At 35.2% G+C, this 25,129-nt stretch overlaps 1 protein-coding gene across 16 annotated transcripts in view; it reads left to right on the forward strand.

Annotated features, from left to right (window-relative positions):
* The window catches only part of LOC123526882 (trichohyalin-like), a 102,567-nt gene extending 81,250 nt beyond the window's left edge, over positions 1–21,317 (forward strand). For 7 of the 16 annotated variants that reach the window (XM_053523493.1, XM_053523495.1, XM_053523494.1 and 4 more), the window contains 2 exons: positions 8,247–8,427; positions 20,624–21,317. In XM_053523493.1, coding sequence (XP_053379468.1) covers positions 8,247–8,427; positions 20,624–20,926 — 484 coding nt within the window. In that variant the 3' untranslated portion in view covers positions 20,927–21,317. Of the gene's footprint in view, positions 1–8,227; positions 8,428–9,483; positions 9,502–12,818; positions 12,841–20,623 lie in introns of all 16 variants that reach the window. The other 9 variants (XM_053523498.1, XM_053523500.1, XM_053523492.1 and 6 more) reach the window with 6 other exon arrangements.
* The last annotated feature ends 3,812 nt before the right edge of the window (positions 21,318–25,129 follow it).

Raw genomic sequence — 25,129 nt, forward strand, 5'->3', positions numbered from 1 at the left:
AAACCCTAAAACTAAAATCTGTGTATGCCCCAACAATGTTACTTCTGCCAGGCAAAGCCTAGAACTAAATCTATGTATATGCCCCAACAATGTTACTTCTTCCAAGCAAACCCTAAAACTAAAATCTGTGTATGCCCCAACAATGTTACTTCTCCCAAGCAAACCCTAAAACTAAAATCTGTGTATGCCCCAACAATGTTACTTCTGCCAGGCAAACCCTAGAACTAAATCTATGTATATGCCCCAACAATGTTACTTCTTCCAAGCAAACCCTAAAACTAAAATCTTTGTATGCCCCAACAATGTTACTTCTCCCAAGCAAACCCTAAGACTAAATCTATGTATATGCCCCAGCAATGTTACTTCTCCCAAGCAAACCCTAAAACTAAATCTATGTATATGCACCAGCAATGTTACTTCTTCCAAGCAAACCCTAAAACTAAATCTATGTATATGCACCAACAATGTTACTTCTTCCAAGCAAACCCTAAAACTAAAATCTGTGTATGCCCCAGCAATGTTACTTCTTCCAAGCAAACCCTAAAACTAAATCTATGTATATGCACCAACAATGTTACTTCTTCCAAGCAAACCCTAAAACTAAATCTATGTATATGCACCAACAATGTTACTTCTCCCAAGCAAACCCTAAAACTAAATCTATGTATGCCCCAACAATGTTACTTCTCCCAAGCAAACCCTAGAACTAAGTCTATGTATATGCCCCAACAATGTTACTTCTCCCAAGCAAACCCTAGTACTAAATCTATGTATATGCACCATCAATGTTACTTCTCCCAAGCAAACCCTAGAACTAAATCTATGTATATGCCCCAACAGTGTTACTTCTCCCAAGCATGGCCAACATTCCAATACACTGACCAGTAGTTTCGGCAAAAGTAGTCTCCCTTGAATATACACGGATCGCGGACCCGATAACGTTTATCGATAAACAGTTTTACCATAGGTTTGTATAGGAAAATATATTTCAAACATTAAAAACGTATTTTTATCGTTATTTAACGAAATTTTATAACCTCGTGAAGTAATCTTCATTTTTTGCCCTTTATTTCAATGTATTTTTTATCGATGTGGTACAAAAACTTATTGCTTCCATTTTTGTTTGAAGTTGATGACTATGGTTTCTATGTATCTCTATATAAAAATGTGGAAAATACCGTATATGTCAGGTTTTAAAAGGCTTTAAAATTATTTTCTGTCAAAATGACATTATTTTATAACCTCGTGAAGTATTCTCCATTGTCTGAACATTGTCTAGGTATGTTTTATTTTAAAATTGAAGAATGACAAATTGCTTCCATTTTAATTTGAAAATGAAGTAATCGCAATCTTGAGCACGTTTTCACATACTATAGTACATTTACTTGACGGTACGGCGGTACAAGGCAAGGTGTATCAATGTGTTGAATATCCGTTCGAGCGATTTATTTATTTATTTATTTATTTATCCGTCTGTAGTGCCAATTATATATTCTTTTTGATATTATGATTAAAGGTAAAACTTTTTTGAATTGACAAACTTTAAGTCTTAAAAAGTCCGCATAAAATTAAAAAAGCAATTAGAATTAATTCTATGTAATTGCTGTACACAAACTGTGTGCCGGTATGATTTTTGATGATGTTACAATAAAACATACTTCGTTTAATTGAAACATTTCGCGAAAATTTTGTGTTGGATTAACATATATATACATGTGCCTAAAATGTTACATACAACCATAGTTTCTTTACGTTCTCTGATCCGTGACTGCATGAACGTAAAAGTATGAATTACAAATTAATGAATGGTGGTGCTTTTAATTGTGGTGATAATGTGTTTAATTTACTCGTGCGTGCATTTCAGTGTTATAAAGTAGAAGATGAAAAAGGGCGCACTTTATGCAACTTATTATTAAATAATAAAAAAAAAAAAAAGAAAAACCACACACACAAGTATATATTTATTAAATACAATAATCACTTTCACCGGTATATGACCTTTTTCATTATCATGATATATTACAAAGACATTTTTTTAGTTTACACTATATCTGTGTTTTATTGTTATAATTATATTATTATTATTCTACATTCATTAAAGGAAAATTAATTCCTACTCCACAAATCTTCATGGTCTAATAGGGACCCCTGTTGTGCAAAAGTGCCCATCAATTAGCGACTATTACATAATCGCTGATAAGCAGCAGATAAGACAGAGGTTGTATATTGGATTAGCGTGGGAGACACTTCTCTACCCATATGCTTGACAAGTGGTCTTACTGCGAATATTGTGAAACATTGAAGTTTTATATATAAATGTGAAAAAGAAAATAATACAATAATTTTAATCATGAGCAAACAGATATTTTAGATTAATTTGTAAAATGTAAGATAATATGTGTTTAAGACTATTATAATTTTTTTTTTTTAACAAATGTACATTACAGTCTCTTGCAACTCTTGATTTTTATTACAGACGTATTTTGGGGTAATTAGCATAGCCTGGGGGTGTCTATCTCGTCTCCATCCTGTGTATGCAGCAATGTGAAAATTGAAATTTGCAGGGCGATAAATAAAAAAAAAATACAACAACAAAACCTTGAGAACATTTTTTAACATTATGTTTCACAGCAACAAGGGAGAAAAGGGCTTTAAAAGGTGATTTAAAAAAAGAGTTGTTTTGTGTGATGTTTTATGTATATCCTTTACGATTAAAAGGTGGCATTTTTGACTTTCATATTTTCGGCACATACATTAAACGAAACTTGTAACTTAACCCAGCATACATGACTGAAAATACACCTTACATACGCATAATGATTCGGTCATTCTGAACAAGTATTTTTACTGTAAAATCCATGCAGTTTCATTAGAAACTCATTGTGCATTACGGCAGAATATTTTGTACATTTTGCTTGCTGTTTAAACATATAATTATTAAATTCATGGTACAAGGTCGGTATCTAGCAAAGTCCACATTTTTTCGATTAAAATACAATTAATTACAGTACCTTAAAGATGTGTTATATTCTGCTTTAATTTGCATACTTCAATAACTCTATCTTACCAAGACTGAAGATGCGTTTTCAAAAAGCCATATATACAGTGGAGGACGGACGTTTTGGCCCGGACGTTTCGGCCTAGGATCTTTCGGCCTAGGATGTTTTGGCCAAGAAAATTTTTGAGGTAGGATGTTTTGGCCAAAAAAAAATTATTTCCATAATATGCAAATTATGATCTGGACATTAATATGTTATCCTATGTTTACAGTATAATTGATCATTCTTTTTAAAAAAATACTTGTGAATAAAATCTATTTTCATAACTCTTTTGGTTTGTTGTAAATGGCAAATATTTTCACATACACACTTACACACATATACAATGTGTATACAATGTGTATATGTTTATGTATACATATAAAAAGATTATAAAAAATAAAAATAAAATACCATGAGTATGTTTTATTATCAGTTTAATTTGTTCACTTATACTATAACATTCTTTAGAATAATCTCCAGACCATATTTTGCACGATATGGAACCACAATTTATTTTTGGCCAAAACGTCCTACCCCCAAAAAATGCCTGGCCAAAACATCCTAGGCCGAAAGATCCTAGGCCGAAACGTCCGGGCCAGAACGTCCGCTGGCCAAAACGTCCTTCCCCGTTTCCTTCTTTTTATTTCTTATCTTACTAATTGTTGACGCGCGTCAAGTCTAGGTCTACAGCAGCGGTTTGACTAATCGGGAGATAGATATCCTAGTTTACCTGTTTATCGATATTTTAGTGTAAAGGGAAACAACTACAACGGCGCGCAAGGCAAAAAATCAATACCGACAAGAGTTGCGGTTCTCGTATATTTTACGCTCAAAGTTGGGGATGCAAACCCTAGAACTAAATCTATGTATATGCACCAACAGTGTTACTTCTCCCAAGGAAACCCTAGAACTAAATCTATGTATATGCACCAACAGTGTTACTTCTCCCAAGCAAACCCTAGAACTAAATCTGTGTATGCCCCAACAGTGTTACTTCTCCCAAGCAAACCCTAAAACTAAATCTATGTATATGCCCCAACAGTGTTACTTCTCCCAAGCAAACCCTAAAACTAAATCTATGTATATGCACCAACAGTGTTACTTCTCTCAAGGAAACCCTAAAACTAAAATCTATGTATATGCACCAACAATGTTACTTCTCCCAAGCAAACCCTAAAACTAAATCTATGTATATGCACCAACAATGTTACTTCTCCCAAGCAAACCCTAAAACTAAATCTGTGTATATGCACCAACAATGTTACTTCTCCCAAGCAAACCCTAAAACTAAAATCTATGTATATGCACCAACAATGTTACTTCTGCCAAGCAAACCCTAAAACTAAATCTATGTATATGCACCAACAATGTTACTTCTCCCAAGCAAACCCTAGAACAAAATCTATGTATATGCACCAACAATGTTACTTCTATCAAGCAACCACTAAAGCTGAAACTGTGTATGCCCCAACAAAACAACTTATCCAAAGCAAACACTAAAACCATGTGCAGCCCGCCCGCTTAGCTTAGTAGGTAAGAGCGTTGGTCGACGGATCGCGGGGTCGCGAGTTCGATCCTCGGGGCGGGGTGTATGTTCTCCGTGACTATTTGATAAATGACATTGTGTCTGAAATCATTAGGCCTCCACCTCTGATTCATGTGGAGAAGTTGGCAGTTACTTGCGGAGAACAGGTTTGTACTGGTACAGAATCCAGGAACACTGGTTAGGTTAACTGCCCACCGTTACATGACTGAAATACTGTTGAAAAACTGAGTTAAACCCAAAACAAACAAACAAAAACCATGTGCCCTCCAACAATGTTACTTCTTTCAAGTAGACCCTGAACCTAAATTTGTGTATTCCCCAACAGTGTTACTTCTTCCAGGTAAATTTGTGTGCAACCAGCAATTTTACTTTTCCCAAGCAAATGCTTAAGATAAATCTGTATATGCCCCAACAATGTTACTTCTGTCTAGCAAGCACTTAAGCTAAATTTGTATATGCCCCTTAATGTGTTACTTCTCTCCAGCAACTCCTAAAGGTAAATTTGCGTGCGCCCGGCAGTCTTACTTCTCCCAAGCAAATGCTTAAAATAAATCCCTATATGCCCCAGCAATCTTACTTCTGTCTAGCAACCACTTAAGCAAAATTTGTGTATGCCCCTAATTGTGTTATTTCTCTGCAGCAACCCCTAAAGGTAAATTTGTTTATGCCCCTACAGTGTTTCTTTTCTCAAGTAAACCCTCTAGCTTAATCTGTTTATGCCTAAACAAGGCTACTTCTCGCAAAAAGAACCCCTAAAGCTAAAAGTATGTATGACCTAGCAATGTGATTTCTCCCCCTCCCCCTACCTTGTGGATTTAAGAGCATCCCAAAATAATACATAATGCAAACACTGCTCAAAATGATAAATGAGCAGCCCTCAGTAAAATAATACTGAATAACATATATTACATACAAAAATGTTAACGTTACCTTACTAACAATGGGGCACATGATCACATTCAACAGGCATTCGCCAGGTTTGTCTAAACGCAACTGCCAACCTCAACTAGTTGACTCATTATTAAGTAATTGCTTAGTATTTCATCGGTTTTTTGTCTGATTGGGCCAAAGAGAAGATTCATTAAAAAATTAAAAAGAAATTTGTTATTTTGGATACAGTATTTGGATCAAATAAAATGCCAGGGCACTGTTGGGTTAGAAATTATGTAAGACAAGATCTAAGTTCTCTGACTTTATAAGCAAATAAGAGTTAATATGAGCCATGCCATGAGAAAATCAACATAGTGGCTTTGCGACCAGCATGGATTCAGACCAGCCTGCACATCCGCAGTTGTTTTTTCCATGGCACGGCTCATATTAAGAAATTTAGGAGGAAGGGAAGGAATAACTTACAGTTGACTAATAATGAAGCCATGATTGTGAAGTTCCATTTTGTCAAAGAATTTAGCTGAAAAATTTAAACATTCTTGATTGATAATGGCACACTATTGTTTTTGTTTTCAACAGTAAAAAAAATAATTTTTCATCAAGAATATTTCAGTCAGATTTTGTTAGCCCACCATCATCAGATGGTGGGCTATTAAAATCACTCTGCGTCCGTGGTCCGTCATTCCGTCTGTCCGTCTGTCCGTTAACAATTTCTCGTTATCGCATCTCCTCAGAAACTACTGGGGGGATTTTGACCAAACTTTGTCAGAATGATGTATTGGTACCCTAGTTGTGTCCCCCTGAAAATCAGACTGGTTCAACAATTTATGAGTGAGTTATGGCCCTTTGTTTATTTCTATAATTTATATAGGGAAAAACTTTGAAAACCTTCTTGTCCAAAACCACAGAGCCTAGGGCTTTGATATTTGGTATGAAGCATCATCTAGTGATCCTCTACCAAGATGATTCAAATTATTTCTCTGGGGTCAAATATGGCCCCGCCCTGGGGGTCACATGGTTTATATAGACTTATATAGGGAAAAACTTTGAATAACCTCTTGTCCAAAACCACAGGGCCTAGGGCTTTGATATTTTGTATGTGACATCATCTAGTGGTCTTCAACTAAGTTTGTTCAAATTATACCCCTAGGGTCAAATATGGCCCCGCCCTGGGGGTCATATGGTTTACATAGACTTATATAGGGAAAAACTTTGAAAATTCTCTTGTCCAAACCACAAAGCCTAGGGCTTTGATACTTGTAATGTAGCATCATCTAGTGGTTCTCTACCAATTTTGTTCAAATTATCCTCCTAGGGTTAAATATGGTCCCGCCCCGGGGGTCACATGGTTCATATAGACTTATATAGGGAAAAGCTTTTAAAATGTTCTTGTCAGTAACTACAACATTCAAACTTGGACCACTTGTATATTTTTGAGTGGCAAGATGAACTTTGACATGAGTTGACCTTGATTTTGACCTAGTGACCTACTTTCACATTTCTGTAGCTATAGCCTTCAAATTTGGACCACATGCATAATTTTGTGCACTGGAAAAAACTTTGACCTTTATTTTGACCTACTTTCACATTTTTGAAGGTACAGGCATCAAATTTGGACCATATGCATAGTTTCGTGTTTCAAAATGAAATTTGACATTGATTTTGACCTAGTGACCTACTTCACATTTCTCAAGCTACAGCCTTCAAATTTGGACTACATGCATAGTTTTGTGTACCGAAAAAAACTATGACCTTGACATTGACCTAGTGACCTACTTTCACATTTTTGAAGGTACAGGCTTCAAATTTGGACCACATGCATAGTTTTGTATTCTGAAATAAAATTTGACCTTGATTTTGACCTAGTGACCTACTTTTACATTTCTCAAGCTACAGCCTTCAAATTTGGACCACTTGCATAGTTTTGTGTACTGAAATGACCTTTGACCTTTACATTGACCTAGTGACCTACTTTCACATTTTTAAGGTACAGGCTTCACATGCATAGTTTTGTATTCCGAAATAAAATTTGACCTTGATTTTGACCTAGTGACCTACTTTTACATTTCTCAAGCTACAGCCTTCAAATTTGGACCACATGCATAGTTTTATGTACCGAAACAAACTTTGACCTTTACATTGATCTAGTGACCTACTTTCACATTTTTGAACGTACAGGCTTCAAATTTGAACCACATGCATAGTTTTGTATTCCGAAGTAAAAATTTGACCTGGATTTTGACCTAGTGACCTACTTTTACATTTCTCAAGCTACAGCCTTCAAATTTGGACCACTTGCATAGTTTTGTGTACCGAAATGAACTTTGACCTTAAGATTGACCTAGTGACCTACTTTCACATTTTTGTAGCTACAGGCTTCAAATTTAGGACCACATGCATAGTTTTGTGTACCGAAATAAACTTTGACCTTGACATTGACCTAGTGACCTACTTTCACATTTTTGAAGGTACAGGCTTCAAATTTGGACCACATGCATAGATTTGTGTTGTGTACGGAAATGAAATTTGACCTTGAGCTAGTCAACAAGTCTTTAAATTTGGAACACTCAAAAATGGCACATTGGTGGGCGCCAAGATCACTCTGTGATCTCTTGTTGTTTCTTAAAACCTATGTTTAGAATGAAAAAAAGGTTGGCAGTTGCGTGTGTTTGTAGTGCTTTGCCATATTGACTGTCTGCATGCTAACCCTTAACCTGTTTACACGGTGCTGTGTCTTTTCTTTTGTTTTCAGCGTTCCCCATATATTACAGGTTGAACGAGATGGAGGAAGAAGTGAGAGAAAAGTCGCGCTCAGTCTCGATTCTGCAAGTTCGGACGAAATATTTGGAGGAAGAGAATACGCGTTTACAGGATCGCATAGATTCTATAACACAACAGAAACATGGCCTCGATAAATTATTAAAGGAACATAAAATCGGCAAAGATCGGGAGGTGAGAGTCATTTCCAAGAGAATTCAATATAATTTTTCCTGGAAAAGTTACAGTGATTATGTAGCTTTATTGCTTTGTCCCCAGTTTAATGACCATGTAAATGACCATGTAAAATATCTTGTGAGTGTGGTAAAAAGTTGTTTCTTGCATTATGTTGCTTATATCTTCAAAAATATTAAAATTTTGGTTAATCAAAAGGGGAATATACAATATTTTTAAAACATTTCTGTAAAGACAGAACTTAGAAATGCAGTAAAGTGGATGAAAGAATGATATTATGTACTATGAAAAGGAAAGCAAATTAAAAAAAAGTGCTGGTGATTGAATAGTATGGCAGCCATTTTAGTAACTGTGATGTCACTGTGCTTTCCTTGTGTGATCAGAACAGATATGATAATTCAGGCAAAAATTATGACGAAAAGAATTAAATATAGGATTTTGGTGTTTATTGTTACATATGAATAAAGTTTTGCATCATATTTTGATATACCAAACATGAATGTCTTAGTTGTTATTCATCAGTTAATCATATATGATAAGAAAAAAAAGATGATGTCATGGACCAAAATGGCTGCCACTGCATTGGAAATATGATTTAAAAATAAGTGAATCATTGACATTTACTGTTAGGTTTTTATGATTTTTTACAAAAAGGATTTTGAAAAGTTGTAGACATGGATCCTTTTGACAATATCCTCCGTGATACTTTTTTGTCTTCTATATGTTCCGCATTTGTTCTGCTTGTTTTATGTTGGTTGCTAATTTAGTGTGCACTTGTTTATTTTAAAAGAACTTAACCAGAACATACTTTGTCACAAGTTAAAAGCATGAACTTTTAGATTAAAAAAAATAAATATATATATCGAAATTGAAATAATAGATAGACAGAAGTAATTTTAATCATAGAAAGAATAAAGATATTGTTAAGGGGAGGGTCTCAGATTATTTAATGTTGTAATTTAAAAACTATACATTAATACATGTATATAACAACATGGAAGTAGATTATTACTTTTTTTGCAAAATTTTAACAGAATTTCATTTGTATATTTGCAGTGGTCTGTTATAATTTAGGTAAGATTCTCAAAAAAAAAGAACAGTGGCTGACTCTCCCCTTTTTTTCCACCTTTATATAGTTGTAACATAGATATAACAGGATTTAACAAGGACTAACCTAACAAAAAAATCACTCTGGTGTTCTGTCTTCAAAAGTTAGCTTCTGGATTTCTTACATTTCTGTAAGGTAGCGGACACCCATAATGGCAATCAGTTATTTCAGTTTGATTGTATATTCTCTGTATGAAATTTGGTGATTATCTGGCTGTTATGGAAGGAAACGTGCTCATGAGATACAATAATGTAAAAGCACATATTTTCGGATATTCCCTTTGCAAAATTTCGCAAATATGAAAATCTGAGTTTTCTTGCGAGGTTTAATATTTATGAAATTGTAAAAATGGTATCCTACTTGAATTTGAATTCTACTAATGGTGAATATTTACGCAAGGATTACCATAATTTTCACGAGATAAAAGGCCTCTGCTTTTACAGTAAATACCGTAGTCCAAGATTACCAAAAATAACATTATGAGAATATGTATTCACAGGGAATTTCTGATTGTCAGGATGGATCCCCTACCTAGTACCCTGAAACTGTCTTTCGATGTCTTCACATAGATTTCTAATCTGACATTGATAAGCTAAACTGTATCTTTAATGTTTTTTTCTGGGGCTGTTGTAACAGTTTATTTGCTTGCACATTTTAAAAACAAATGACAGTTTTGAATATGTTTAAGGAATTTAGTCTAATGTTGTAATTTGCTAAAAATTTTAATCCTGTCAACTTAACTGCAAGGTTAACTTTAAGAAAACTGTATTTTGAAATAGAGTTTTCTCTAGCAAGTAAGCATTAAGAGGTTATATTAAAAGGTGTCCAAAAATTGAATTTAGACTGGTCTTAATTTATGCCATATACAAATGTTTAGACCACAAGACTTAGTCTAAATTTAAGTTTTAGGCAGATATTTAGATTACTAGTCTAAATTGTTAGCTCATCTGATTTTTTGAAAAAAAATGATGAGTTATTGTCATCACTTGAACGGTTGTCGGCGTCGGCGTCTGCGTCGGCGTTGCCTGGTTAAGTTTTATGTTTAGGTCAGCTTTTCTCCTAAACTATCAAAGCTATTGCTTTGAAACTTGGAATACTTGTTCACCATCATAAGCTGACCCTGTATAGCAAGAAACATAACTCCATCTTGCTTTTTGCAAGATTTATGGCCCCTATATCAGATTTCTTGGTTAAGTTTTATGTTTAGGTCAACTTTTCTCCTAAACTATCAATCTATTGCTTTGAAACTTGGAATACTTGTTCACCATCATAAGCAGACCCTGTACATCAAGAAACATAACTCCATCTTGCTTTTTGCAAGAATTATTGCCCCTTTTGGACATAGAAAATCAGTTTTCTTGGTTAAGTTTTATGTTTAGGTCAGCTTTTATCCTAAACTATCAAAGCTATTCCTTTAAAACTTGCAACACTTGTTCACCATCATAAGCTGACCCTGTACAGCAAGAAACATAACTCCATCCTGCTTTTTGCAAGATTTATGGCCCCTTTTGGACTTAGTAAATATCAGATATCTTGGTTAAGTTTTATGTTTAGGTCAACTTTTTCTCTTAAACTATCGAAGCTATTGCTTTAAAACTTGCAACTCTTGTTCATCATCATAAGCTGACCCTGTACAGCAAGCAACATAACTCCATCCTGCTTTTTGCAATAATTATTGCCCTTTTTGGACTTAGAAAAATCATTTTCTTGGTTGAATATTATGTTTAAGTCAACTTTTCTCATTAACTATCAAAGCTATTGCTTTAAAACTTGCAACAGTTTTTCACCATCATAAGTGGACACTGTACATCAAGAAACATAACTCTATCCTGCTTTTTGCAAGAGTGATGGCCCTTTTTAGACTTAGAAAATCATGGGTAGGACAATATTTCTATTATACAAAAAAAATCAGATGAGCGTCAGCACCCGCAAGGCAGTGCTCTTGTTTTATTTAGGCACATATTTAGGTCACACGTCTAGATTTTAAATCTAGGTAACTATTATCACCAATCTATATTTTGGAAGGAAAATACCTTCAATTTGGTCAGCACCTTTTTAAAGAGTGGTTTTTTTATGCCCGTCTGAAGACAGGTGGGCGGGCAGGAGGTGTTCACAAAATTTGCCTGTCAAGCATTCTTCTTAATGCATGGAGAGATTTAGATGTAACTTGGCACAAATGTTCAACATCATGAGATGGATCGTCATGAGCAAGAACCAGGTCCCTAGGTCTAAGGTCAAATTTACACTTAGAGGTCAAAGGTCAAATTTAAGAATGACTTTGTCTAAAGCATTTCTTCATCATGCATGGAGAGATTTTGATGTAACTTGGCACAAATGTTCACCATCATGAGATGGATTGTCATGAGTAAGAACCAGCTCCCTAGGTCTAAGGTCAAGGTCACATTTAGAGGTCAAATGTCAAATTCAAGAATGACTTTGTCTTGAGCATTTCTTCATTATGTGTGAAGGGATTTTGATGTAGCTTGGCACAAATGTTCACCACCATGTGACAGAGTGTCATGCTTAAGAACTAGGTCCCTAGTCTAAGGTCAAGGTCACACTTAAAGGTCAAAGGTCAAATTCAAGAATGACTTTGTCCAGAGCATTTCTTCTCCATGCATGGAGAGGTTTTGATGTAACTTGGCAACAGTCAAAATTCCATAAGATGGTTACCTCTTTGAAATTTAGTTGTAGAAAAATTCTGAAAAGTATGTTTTACTGAATGGAAGCTAAATTTTGAACCAAACATGCAATGAACTATGTGAAGCACCATGGTTTAAGCTATGCTGTGAAATTATTATTTTCTATGGGACTGGGGTGGATGGGGGTGTGCCGATTTGGTGAACTTTGCGGTTCCTCCAATACATAAAATTTAAGGAACAAATAAAACTTCTTGAAAAATTGTATCAATAAAATTAGAAATCCAGGCATTCATGTCTCTGGTTGGGTCAAAACTGCAGAATTTTATGTCAGCAAAATTAAATGACTTCACAGCATATGAGGGTTGAATGCAGTACTGTAGTAACTCCTATTAAATAAAGAAGGACTTACAACAGTATTGCTTTCAACCCTCAATTAATTTAATTTAAGAAGGATTTAGATGAATCCCAACAACAGTAGTCATAGATACTTTGTATATTTTAATTAAACCTTTAATATATTAATAAACAAAAAACCTCTTACACTAGAATTACTAACTGTAACAGTAGATTTTTCTGAATGCATAGTTTTATGACGTCGAGGAAAAATACCACATTAATGTTTAAAATTCCAATTTTTTCAGTTGCCTGAGTCAGTTGTCAAGTGTAAGTGCAGGACCTTGCCGTTGCTGTAACATTATTGTTTATTATACATAGTAGAAATAAAATTGTTGTGTATGTGTTTTTATGTCTAAGTAAGGATTTTATGCTAAATGAACGCCTTGTTACTGTAGACTGCTATTATTCAGGTTATTTTTGTTCCGCGATTTCATAATCAACACGTAATCCTTTTTGCGCTCGTTACACAATTAGTATTTGGTGTATTGTTCGTGTTGCATTTACTTTTGAATTTGATAATCCGCATATTGTTGATGTCCCTTTACTTTTGCAGTTTGGCAAGCATCATTTTGCTCATATTGCTTTAGTTTTCACAATTTGATAGTTGACCTATCACTCATGTTCCACGATTTGAAAATTGGCGTATTATCCATGTCACATTAGTTGTCACAATTTGATATATCACCATATTTATTCATACAATATTCATTCATCTTGCCATTTTACAATCACATCTTGTGTATATATATGAGTTGTGTTACTTTTGTTTTGCAGTTAAAGATTTGGCGTATTATATAAGTCTATTCCATCTGTTTCGCGAGTAGAGATTTGACATATAATTTCAGTCTATTCCATTTGTTTTATAATTTATTCACGTCATTTTCATTTCACCAAATGATAATCAGCACTCATATTTTTGTCCTGCCATCTGTTATAAGTTTTAGCATTAAAATCCTTACTTGATTTTAGTTTTACATGCAAATATATTTATTCCTAGCCTTAATTTAGCAGTATGTGTTTAAAAGTGAGGTTATCAAGATATCTAACACACACATTCTAGTTCATAAATTACTTTAGATTGGGCAATATTCATGAAGATTCTATTATATGCTCAAAGGGAGCGTATTATGTCATGACGCCGGTGTCCATCTGTCAATCCGTCCATTAGCAATTTTGTGTCCATCCATTAGCAATTTTGTGTCCACTCTGTATCACTTGAACCCCTTGAAGGATTTTGAAGAAATTTGACACATATGTTCACCACATTGAGACAACGTGCAGAGTGCATGTTTTGAATGGCTTGCTTCAAGGTCAAGGTCACACTTAGGAGTCAAAGGTCATATGGCTTTGTTTCATGTACGCTCTTGAACTGCATGAAGGATTTTGAAGAAACTTGGCACAAATGTGTGAGCACATGTTTTGGATGACTTGCTACAAGTTCAAGGTCATACTTAGGGTCAAAGGCCATACTTTGGGCATATGTTGCTCCGCATTGAGGTGCTCTTGTTTTTTCTGTTACTACTCATGAAAAGAGCCACACACAAATTTTGAAACTCTCTACAAAAGTATAATGAAGTGCAAATTTATAACAATAAAAAAATGTATGTTTTTTGTAAAACTGCTAAAAAATATATGTTTTCTGTAAAACTGCTCAATGAAGATGAATATAAAATATTATCCAATCTAGAGTAAGGTAAGCAAGTTTCAACTCAGTTCAAACACACACAACCAGTGTACATGATATATGCACATGTAACGCTGTAGAGTACTTTCTGGCAAATTGTTACATTGGTTACACAATCAGAGTATTCAGCTGAAAATTGAGTCCTGAATTTTGAAAATTTAAAAAAAAAGAAGAACCATGGCAAATTCTTTTTATTTTTGAGAAGCAATCAGCTAGGTCTTATATTATTGATGGATGTTGAAAATATATTTCAGCCTTACGGAATATATTAATATTGGGACATGTTTTGTTAAAATTAGGGATATCCTTTTAAGTCAGACATAGCAAAATTGGCAGATTCTTCAAAATCCTAAAACATGAAAGGACATCTCTTCGTTTTTCTTTAAAATATATATTGTACTTTTGTGGACACATACAATGATACAGATGAAACTAGAAACCTGCGGTGCTTCATAAAAATAGTTCAGATCCTTTAATTTATTATATCCCCCGAGATCGAAAGTATATTTGTTAAAGAACAAGAGTGCATTTGGTAAATTTGAAACGATACTATAACCATATACATGTTTAGTGTAAAATTGTCTGTAGTTAAAGAGCTAATAAGTTTTTACAGTGCAGGCATTAGAATAGTGAACTTGTTTTTAGTATAGTATTTTAATGTTCTTTTACTTTTGCTATTTTAGACAGTAAGCAGTTAAGAGGGATATTGACTTATTACTAAACAAAATTGAGGCGTGGTATGAGAAAACCAACATAGTGGATTTGCGACCAGCATGGATCCAGACCAGCCTGCGCATCCGCGAAGTTTGGTCAGGATCCATGCTGTTCGCTTTTACAGCCTATTGGAACTGGAGAAACTATTAGCGAATAACATGGATCCTGACCAGACTGTGCGGATGTGCAGGCTGGTCTGGATCCATGCTGGTCACAAACCCACTATGTTGGTTTTCTCATGGTGTGGCTCAAATATAGACGTAGTGTAGCTGTCAGTATATTTTAATGTTTTTACACAATAGAGTCAAAGGTTACATCTGTGAGGTCTTTGCATCATTTCATCTAACTGGCTCTCCATCTCAAAATTGTGCCCCCTACAGATATTCTTTCCCATAAAAGCCTTTAAAGGGTTTTGAAGTGACTTGGCAAATATGTGTTAGAGGACTTGCAGAACTTGATTTTCAGTACAGCTGATTCAAGGTCAATTTCATACATTGTCATCAAAGGTCAGATGGGCCTGCTCTTTATCTTTTTACGCTTAAAAAGGTTTTCAAATACTGTTATATCATTTTTATTCGCATATGACAAATTTTCGCATATTTCGCGCTAGGACCGATGCGCGAATTTAAGACCGCGCTATTATTATTTTTTATTTAGTTTCTTCATTTCTAAAATTGAAGGTGCACGAATTAAAGCCCATGCGAAACAGTCCTTTTTCACGTTTGCGCGAAATTTCATGCCAGCGTATTTAAATGATTTCACAGTAAATTGGCTCAAATGTTTGCTGTAATGAGACAGTTGCATAAAGTATGTTTCATTCAAGCATCTTTAAGGTCAAGGTTACATGATGAGGTCAGATAGTCAGGTTTTCATGTCTGCTCCATATCTTTTAACCCTATGGAGAATTTCAAATTACTTGACACCAGTTATTTGCTTTAATTAAACAATTTGAAGGACACAAGTTTTAGTTATGTCAGTTCAAGGTCAAGGTTGTAGGTCTAAGGTCAAAAAGTTGTTATATTAAATTGGCACAAATGTTTGCTATACGATGACATGTAGAACACAGCTTCAAATTATGACTGTTCAGAGGTCATATAATCGGGTTTCATATCTACTGCATATTTGAATCTCTTAAAGGTGTTAGTCAAAGTCAGGCTTGTACCTCTAGATGAAAGGTCAACTTAGAAGTTTTCTTGTCTCCTCTTTATTTTGTTACTCCTAACTAACTTTGCATAAATTTTTGCAGTAATGAAATGACAGGTTGATTGTAACATTTGGTCATACCAGTCCTTAGCTGTCACAATCTTCATAACTTCACTGTTTTGACTAAATGTAACAGTTTTGGAAGGCATACATCTTATTGCAAAGGTATCTGATGTTTTCCATACATTTGCCTATCCAACTTGCCTTATGGTCTCTAGTTAGTTCAGTAAGATTTGACCTTTAAATAGACTGATTAAACTTTAACCTGCTGGTGGCAGGTGTTTTTGCCTTTGCAACCAGTGCACATCAAGATCAGACGTGCAGGCTGATCATGGTGTGCACTGTTCGCTATTCAGTCAGTATGTTTTCAGGGAACACCCCTTTGAATAATATACGTTATACTGCCCAAATTGAATGATGGACCAGTCCATTTAAAAGATTAAGTGGGGTAAAGGTTAAGAACCTGTTATTGTTGTAGATAAAAAATACATGGAATAAAATACAGACGTTCAGCAAGGGCCTCTGATTCTGAGTGGTTACTGGTAAGGTCACTGACTTCTAATTACTTGTGCCTAACCTCTGTGGGTTTGATCCCTGCACAGGTTGCCAAGCAAGGGTGTCATACATTTGGCTTTTTATGCCCGCCTTTGAAGAAGGAGGGGTATATTGTTTTGCATGTGTTGGTCGGTCGGTAGGTCTGTCGGTCGGTAGGTAGGTCTGTATGTAGACCAGTCTGTTTCCAGATGATAACTCAAGAACGCTTGGGCCTAGGATCATGAAAGTTGATAGGAAGGTTGGTCATCACCTGCAGATGACCCCTATTGATTTTGAGGTCTGTATGTCAAAAGTCAAGGTCACAGTGACCCTGAACAGTTAAACAGTTTCTGGATGATAACTCAAGAACGCTTGGGCCTAGGATCATGAAAGTTGATAGGGTGGTTGGTCATGAACAGCAGATGACCCTGTTGATTTTGAGGTCAGTAGGTCAAAGTTCAAGGTCACAGTGACCCGGAACAGTTAAACGGTTTCCGGATGATAACTCAAGATTGCTTGGGCCTAGGATCATGAAAATTGATATGGAGATTGATCATGACCAGCTGATGACCCCTATTGATTTTGAGGTCATTTGGTCAAAGTTCAAGGTCAGATTGGCCAGGAACAGTTAAATGGTTTCTGGATGATAACTTGAGAACGCTTGGGCCTAGGATCATGAAACTTGATAGGGAGGTTGGTCATGACCTGTAGATGACCCCTATAATTTTGAGGTATGTAGGCTAAAGGTCAAGGTCACATTGACCTGGAACAGTTAAACTCTTTCCAGATGTTACTTTGAGAAGGCTTGTGCCTAGGATCACTAAACTTAATAGGGAGGTTGATCATGACCAGTAGATGACCCCTGATAATTTTGAGGTCAATAGGTCAAAGGTCAATGTCACATTGAACCAGAACAGTAGAACTTTTGTTTTCAGTGAGCAAATAATTCCTGTTTCTTGTGCAATTACTGAATGCATCAAGGGGGGCATTTCGTGTTCGACGAGCTCTTATTTAAGGTTGGTGATTGAAGATGCCTAAAATAATCAATGCCCATAAGGATGCTGGAAAGTCAACATAATTATGACATTGAATTGTGTCTATATGACTTAAAAACCAACAAAATGAATGGAACTTCAGTGGTTAATGGCAAACTAAGAAATTTTTCTTTTCAGATTTCTCATTCTCGATTTAATTATATTGTAAAAATACTGTAACTGCAGGTTGAAGGATATAGGGTGTATGAATACAGATATAAGCCCCAGTATTGGTAAAATGCCCCATATTATATTCCCGTCATAATGTATAATTGTGCCTTAGATAAGCGGTAAAAAATACCAGTATTTAAATGCCTCAGCATTTAGGATTATCCCAACTGTATTATCCCAGCATGTCAGATCTTAGTCTATGCATGATTATAATGGAGATGAAAATGTAAACACAGACAAATAGACATACAAACAGACTGAGGGACAGACACTTGAGAAAAGAGAATGGTTTTATATAAATTGAGGATTCAGCTGTCCCAGATGAGAGAAAAAAACCCTGATATATTGTTTAATTTTATTTGGATCAAATTACACGATTTGGGCTATCTTGTTTAGACATTCACTCGTGGATTGAAGAATTTGATGGAATAAAATTTAAGCCTTTTGCAGTATAAAGTAATGACAGTTATATATTTACGATATCTTCTGCTAACATGACGAACTTGAAATACATGTGAGCCGCGCCATGGGAAAACCAACATAGTGGGTATGCGACCAGCAAGGATCCAGACCAGCCTGCGCATCCGCGCAGTCTGGTCAGGATCCATGCTGTTCGCTTTCAAAGCTTATTACAATTAGAGAAACCGTTAGCGAACAGCATGGATCCTGACCAGACTGCGCGGATGCGCAGGCTGGTCTGGATCCTTGCTGGTCGCATACCCACTATGTTGGTTTTCTCATGGCGCGGCTCATGTAACTTTTCAATCCACTACTGAAGTTTTACAACCTCAAGCACTTTGTACATTGTAAATTATAATGCTCACCATTATATACTTGTACCTGTTCTGTTTTCTTGTACAGTATTAGCTTTTATACTTATTTAAAGGCTATTCAAGAGCTCGTGCGCATTTTGTACATTATAATTAGGGTATGAAAATGTTGTACTTTCCCTATACTTTATATAGTAGACGCAACTTGACCGCGATGGTTGACCTTAGGCTGATTATTCATATCGAGTATTTCATTATAGTAATCAAGGGTGCTTAGGGTAGCCATGTATATTTATATTGAATAAGTGTGTATACATTGCAGTATCAAAGTATATATACTTACATTTGGTCAGTTAAAACTTTCAAATACACTAATTTATATTTACATAAATTTATATTTCCTTCTTTTCGTGCAGCTCGTGTTTTACGTACACTCCTTTTCAATAATAGGTTGTGCCGCATTATGTATTATATTGCAAAGGTCAACCATCGGGGTCAAGTTGCGTCCACTATACAGTATAGTGTACATTTGTTAAAAATATTTACCGGTACTTCCCTAAAACAATTATATATTGTACACAATAAAGATATTGTCCTTTCCTATACTTATATAGTATATTATACATTTAAAAAAAAATGTTGTACTTACCTGTCATTTATACATGGAAAATGCTTATACAGTGCAACCTCTCTGGAGCAACACCCTTTGGGAGATACAAATATTTACTGCTATGTGGAGGTGGTTGTTCTGGAGTGGTTAACTTGATAGTATATTTCAGCTTAGGGAAAGTTTGATGATGTTGTTATAGAGAGGATTTTTGCTTAAGAGAGGGCCGCTCTGGAGAGGTTGTACTGTATATAATATATCATAGCCAAGATTTCAATTTGTATGGTTTAGGTCTTTCTTCATTCTTATATGTGTACATGTTTTGTTTTTCATTGTACAGTCTTTTTATGCCCCCGAAGGGAGGCATATAGTTTTTGAACCGTCTGTCAGTCTGTCAGTCTGTCCGCAATTTTCGTGTCCGGTCCATATCTTTGTCAACGATGGATGGATTTTCAAATGACTTGACATGAATGTGTACCACAGTAAGATGACGTGTCGCGCGCAAGACCCAGGTCCGTAGCTCAAAGGTCAAGGTCACACTTAGACGTTAAAGGATAGTGCATTGATGGGCGTGTCCGGTCCATGTCTTTGTCATCGATGGATGGATTTTCAAATAACATGGCATGAATGTGTACCACAGTAAGATGACGTGTCGCGCGCAAGACCCAGGTCTGTAGCTCAAAGGTCAAGGTCACACTTAGACGTTAAAGGATAGTGCATTGATGGACATGTCCGGTCCATATCTTTGTCATCGATGGATGGATTTTCAAATAACTTGGCATGAATGTGTACCACAGTAAGACGACGTGTCGCACGCAAGACCCAGGTCCGTAGCTCAAAGGTCAAGGTCACACTTAGACATTAAAGGTCATTTTTCATGATAGTGCATTGATGGGCGTGTCCGGTCCATATCATTGTCATTCATGCATGGATTTTAAAATAACTACGCATGAATGTGTGACACAGTAAGACGACATGTCGCACGCAAGACCCAGCTCCGTAGGTCAAAGGTCCTAAACTCTAACGTCGGCCATAACTATTCATTCAAAGTGCCATCGGGGGCATGTGTCATCCTATGGAGACAGCTCTTGTTTTTCATTTTGTTGATTTGTAAATTTTACATATCGAGGATGATAAAATATTTGAAATGGCAGGAAAAAAATGGTAAAAAAAATCAACAACAAATTAGTAAAATATAAAGTCTCCAGTGTTTAGTTCCCATTTAAGAAAAGATTTTCTTCTTCCTTCAGAAATGCCAGTTTTAAATGTACTTCAATAAATTGAATGACATACATGCACAAATGATAAAAGGAAATTTCTTTTCTACTTACAGAGCAATTTGTTGCGCCCTGTTTCACCTAGTGATAACCCGCACAGCATCACCATAGCAACCAGTAGTGGCCTCGGCAACAGCATCACTTCTAGCTGGGAACCGGACAATTTAGTAGACTCAATATTAAACTTCCGTAGCCGGCCTGAGGAACCGGAAATTGATACACATTTTACTAGTTACCTAGCTAACTCATACACCCGAGGTTCGGGCATGGGATCAATAGGTGAATCAATCGATCTGTATCGAGAGAAGGATGAAACTGCTAGTGACTCGGATTTTGATGCAGATGACTTTGATTCATGATTCTGGGCGTGGAATTTAATTCTAGTTTTTTCATTATTTTTTAAAAACCGACCATAATGTTAACATTAGCAGAGATTTTAAAGTTATTTTATTTATTTAAATGTCATTTTAGTGCATTTATTAATAACTTTTCATTTTAATTTTATTGTGATCAAGTAACCGTCCATCATAGTTGATTAGCAATCAAAATACATGTATACAATGTTACAAAGGCCATTTTTGCCACTTTTATTTATTATTTCATTTTTATTCATATATTTACCAAACACAGTTTGCTAAAACATTCTATTTATCAGAATTATTTTTTCATTTTGTGATAAGAACTTTACTTGGAATTTGATATTACTGCAATTTTTCATGAAAGATTGTATATTTCAGAAATCATGGGGGGTGGGGGGGGGGGGGGGGGAATTAGTTCTAAAAATAGAAAGTGTTTTAGCAAACTAGTACCGGTAATCTACATTTTACGCTGTGATAAATTTAAACATAAAAGTATTTGAAGGGCTTGGTCAGTATTCATTAATGCTGAAGTCAGATTTGGACTCGTCTTTATTAAATTTTTATCTACTTTTACCCTGTTGTCAAAGATGTTAAAAATAATTGGCGGCAAAATTTCCTATTTTAGCTCTTACTTGAGCTTTAAGCCATCCTTAATACTTAGCTCATTTCTGAGAGAGCAGGTCTATTGATTTGGCGATCCTGAAAGGTCAAGGCTTATATTCTCTGTAGGATTTAAAAAAAACAAAACAAGACTGAAACTGTTTGTCCTCCACCGCTGATATATATGGGGAAGTTGGCAGGAAAACAGGTCATTACTGGTATAGAATCAAGAAATACTGGTTAGGTTTACTGCTTGCCATTACATAACTTAAATACTGTAAAATCATTTAATTTCGTTGGCATCAAAATGGCAATTTCGTGGGGATATGAATTTGTTGATAGCACCTTTTGAACATAAAATGAATGGGAATTTTACTTGTTCGTTGGGATCAAATTCCGTGGATTGACTCAACCACGAAATCCACGAAAATTAGTCCCCCACGAATATTAATGATTTCACAGTATTGTTGAAGAATGGTGCTTAAACCTAACCAAACAAACATTTCAGCACTATGAGTTAGTTTTATATATTTTGAGAAGTCCAGATCTAAATTTCGAGGACTGAACTGTTATATCTTCTTTACTTGATATACAAGTGATGACAGATTTCAATTCAGCCATTAATTTCTCTTTTACAACATGGATGAATACTGGCCCAGCAGTTGTGGAAGAGGGCTATAATGGTGTAGTTTTCATATCTATTTTTAGTAAGAAAGCCAGCTATTTAGTGGATGTCTAACCCCAGACTCCCTGAACTGGACATCACTGTTTATTATTGTAATCTGTTAGAATTATTTTATTTTTCATTTTATATTGTATAAAACAATGTGCCAATACAATTTGTAACACATTTATGACATAAAATGCATTTATTTATATTTCATCCATAATGACTATATTATTATAATGTTCATTTGTAGATGTATGTATGCATGAAATTTACACCAGTTCTAAATGATTGTTAACACAAGAACCATTATATTCATAGCATTCCTGTTACTAGCTGTTTTTTTCAATGATCAGTCTCTCTTATTTCAAAACATTCCAGTAAATATTTCATCTTCCGAAATTTCCTTGTTTATTGAAGTAAAAATTTGTTTTTCCTGGTTTACCTGAATAAGCAGTAATTATGTAGCAATCCTGTCCCCTAACATGGATAACTTGAATACCCAGAAGTAAACAGTTGTCCGCCTATCTAAACTTTTTATCTCCAGAACATACCTCTAGAACTGTGCAAGAGATTCACTTCGAACTACTTGGAATATAGGTAGATGGCAGTAAGGAGAAAAGCCATCTCTTAACATAAAAACATTTAGGGGTCTCCACCTTGAAAACATTCCAAAGAAAAATTTAGGGGTCTGTAACTCAAGCATCAGTAGTTCTAAGACTGTATGCATGTTATTTACTTGATTTCAGTTAATATTACCTGAAATTGCAACTGAAATACCCCTTTTCTTATAATTTTATTGTTTTGCTTTTTATCAAGTCTGAACAAGATAATTAGATTTAGACAGTCAGAATTTTGAATAGGACTCATTCCTGTACCTGAATGCCCCCTTCAATACAACAGAAATGTTATGGGTAAAACTCCCATGTTTGCCTACAGAATGGCAATGTTTTGATCGTGTTATGTATTTTCGTAGAAACTGCATATTTGTGTTTTTTTCGTACCCATCTTTCGTGAAATGTTCAGTATGTAGGTGAATAAATTGGGGATTTATTTGGTGAAAGGTTTTGCTGTCTACAATAGGTGAAGCAAAGTATTTTTCTATGTTTCTGCGAAAAAGAATTTCTTATTTCCCATATTAATACAAAACAGTAATTCCCACCATGTTACAGGTCTTTACATTCTACATATTATCACATTATAGGTATTTTGCTTTACAGTTGTTTGGTATAAACTAACTGAATGGCTTACCAGTCAATATTCAAAATCATTGCATAAGATCCAAAGGTCAATAGGTTTGACTGTTGACTGGTAAGCCGATAGTGCTTTATCACATGACATCAGAAATAATTTTTTTTGTTCAGTCAGCACCATTAATTAAAATACTGTGTAATTATGACCTCCTTTTAAGCAGAAAGTCCCATAAAAATTTTGAACTTCTTGTCAAACCTTTTTTGAAAGCTAAACTTGAAACAGTCCCCTGTAATGATATTGTAACAATAATTTATATAATTGATATATATTGATCAGTATTCCTATGCATTTCATTTTGGTAACTGCTGAATGAAAATATGTCCATTATAACATATCAAAATATAGATGAAATATTTTGTATAACAAATATTTTAAATTTTTGTCTATGAATAAAAAGTTATGAAAATTATTTCTTGTATGTTTTTTTATTTTTTTCAAATTGTTGATGGAAATGCTTTTTGAAAGAAAAAGGCACAAGACACATAAGCATAAAGTCTGATATTTATTTTCCTGCCCATCACACTTTCTTGTGCATCTGGATCTGCACTCTATTCCTCTACAGTTTCCATCCAATTCAAATAGAACTTAGTATACATGTCAGCATATTCTTAACTTTTCCATGTCAGATAATCAGTCTCCTACTGGGGGACTATAGGATTGCGCTATTCTGTCTGTCCATCCGTCGTTCTGCAATTTCTTGTCCAATCCACAACTCTGTCATTCATCAATGGATTTAATATTACTTGACATACATGTCCCCATGATAAGACAACATGTCATATGCAAAACCCAGGAGGTCAAAGGTCAACTCGGCTTTTTTCCTGTTGGGTCTCAGTAACTCAACAATCCATGAAGGGATTTTAATATCACTTGGTACAAATGTACCCCATAATAAGACAATATGGTATGTACAACTTTCAGACCCCTAGCTTAAAGGTCAAGGTGACATTTGGCATTCAAATGTTAGCATGGCATGAACAGGTTCTGTTTTGTGTCCAGTTCAGAACTCTGTCATCCATGAAGGGATTATAATATTTCTTAGCTTAAATGTTCTCCATAATTAGACGACATGTCCCGTCAAACTTTCAGAACCCTACCTCAAAGGTCAAGGTCACATTTTGAGATCAAAGGTAAACGGGTCTTTTTTTCTAGTCCAGTGTATCTAAACAACCCTTAAAAGGATTTTAATATTACTTGGCACAAATGTACCCCATAATAAAACGAGCTGTCTGTGGACAGCGTGCTCGACTATTCTCAGTGCTTAATAGTATAATATAAGCTAAGAGTAAAACTTTAACATTACAATAAGCATATTCTAAGTCGAAAAGGGGCCATAATTCAGTCAAAGTGCTTGATAGAGTTGCCTCCTCCTTTTTACAGACTGGAGTCGTGATGGTAAACAAGTATGCAAAATATGAAAGCAATATCTCAATGGACTTTGAAAATATTTGGGGTGGTACGCAAACTATAACATTTGTGTGACGCTGACGCAGACGCCGGGGTGAGTAGGATAGCTCCCCTATTCTTCGAATAGTCGAGCTAATGATACACCATGCACAATACCCAGACCCCTAGGTCCAAGGTCACACTTGGAGGTCAAAGATGAAGAGTTTTTATCCTGTTTGGTCAATTCTCTGTCATCCAATAAGGGATTTCAATGTCAAAAGTGGAAAATACTGATG

Source organism: Mercenaria mercenaria, chromosome 14, assembly GCF_021730395.1.
Source record: "Mercenaria mercenaria strain notata chromosome 14, MADL_Memer_1, whole genome shotgun sequence".
Classification (NCBI taxonomy): domain Eukaryota; kingdom Metazoa; phylum Mollusca; class Bivalvia; order Venerida; family Veneridae; genus Mercenaria; species Mercenaria mercenaria.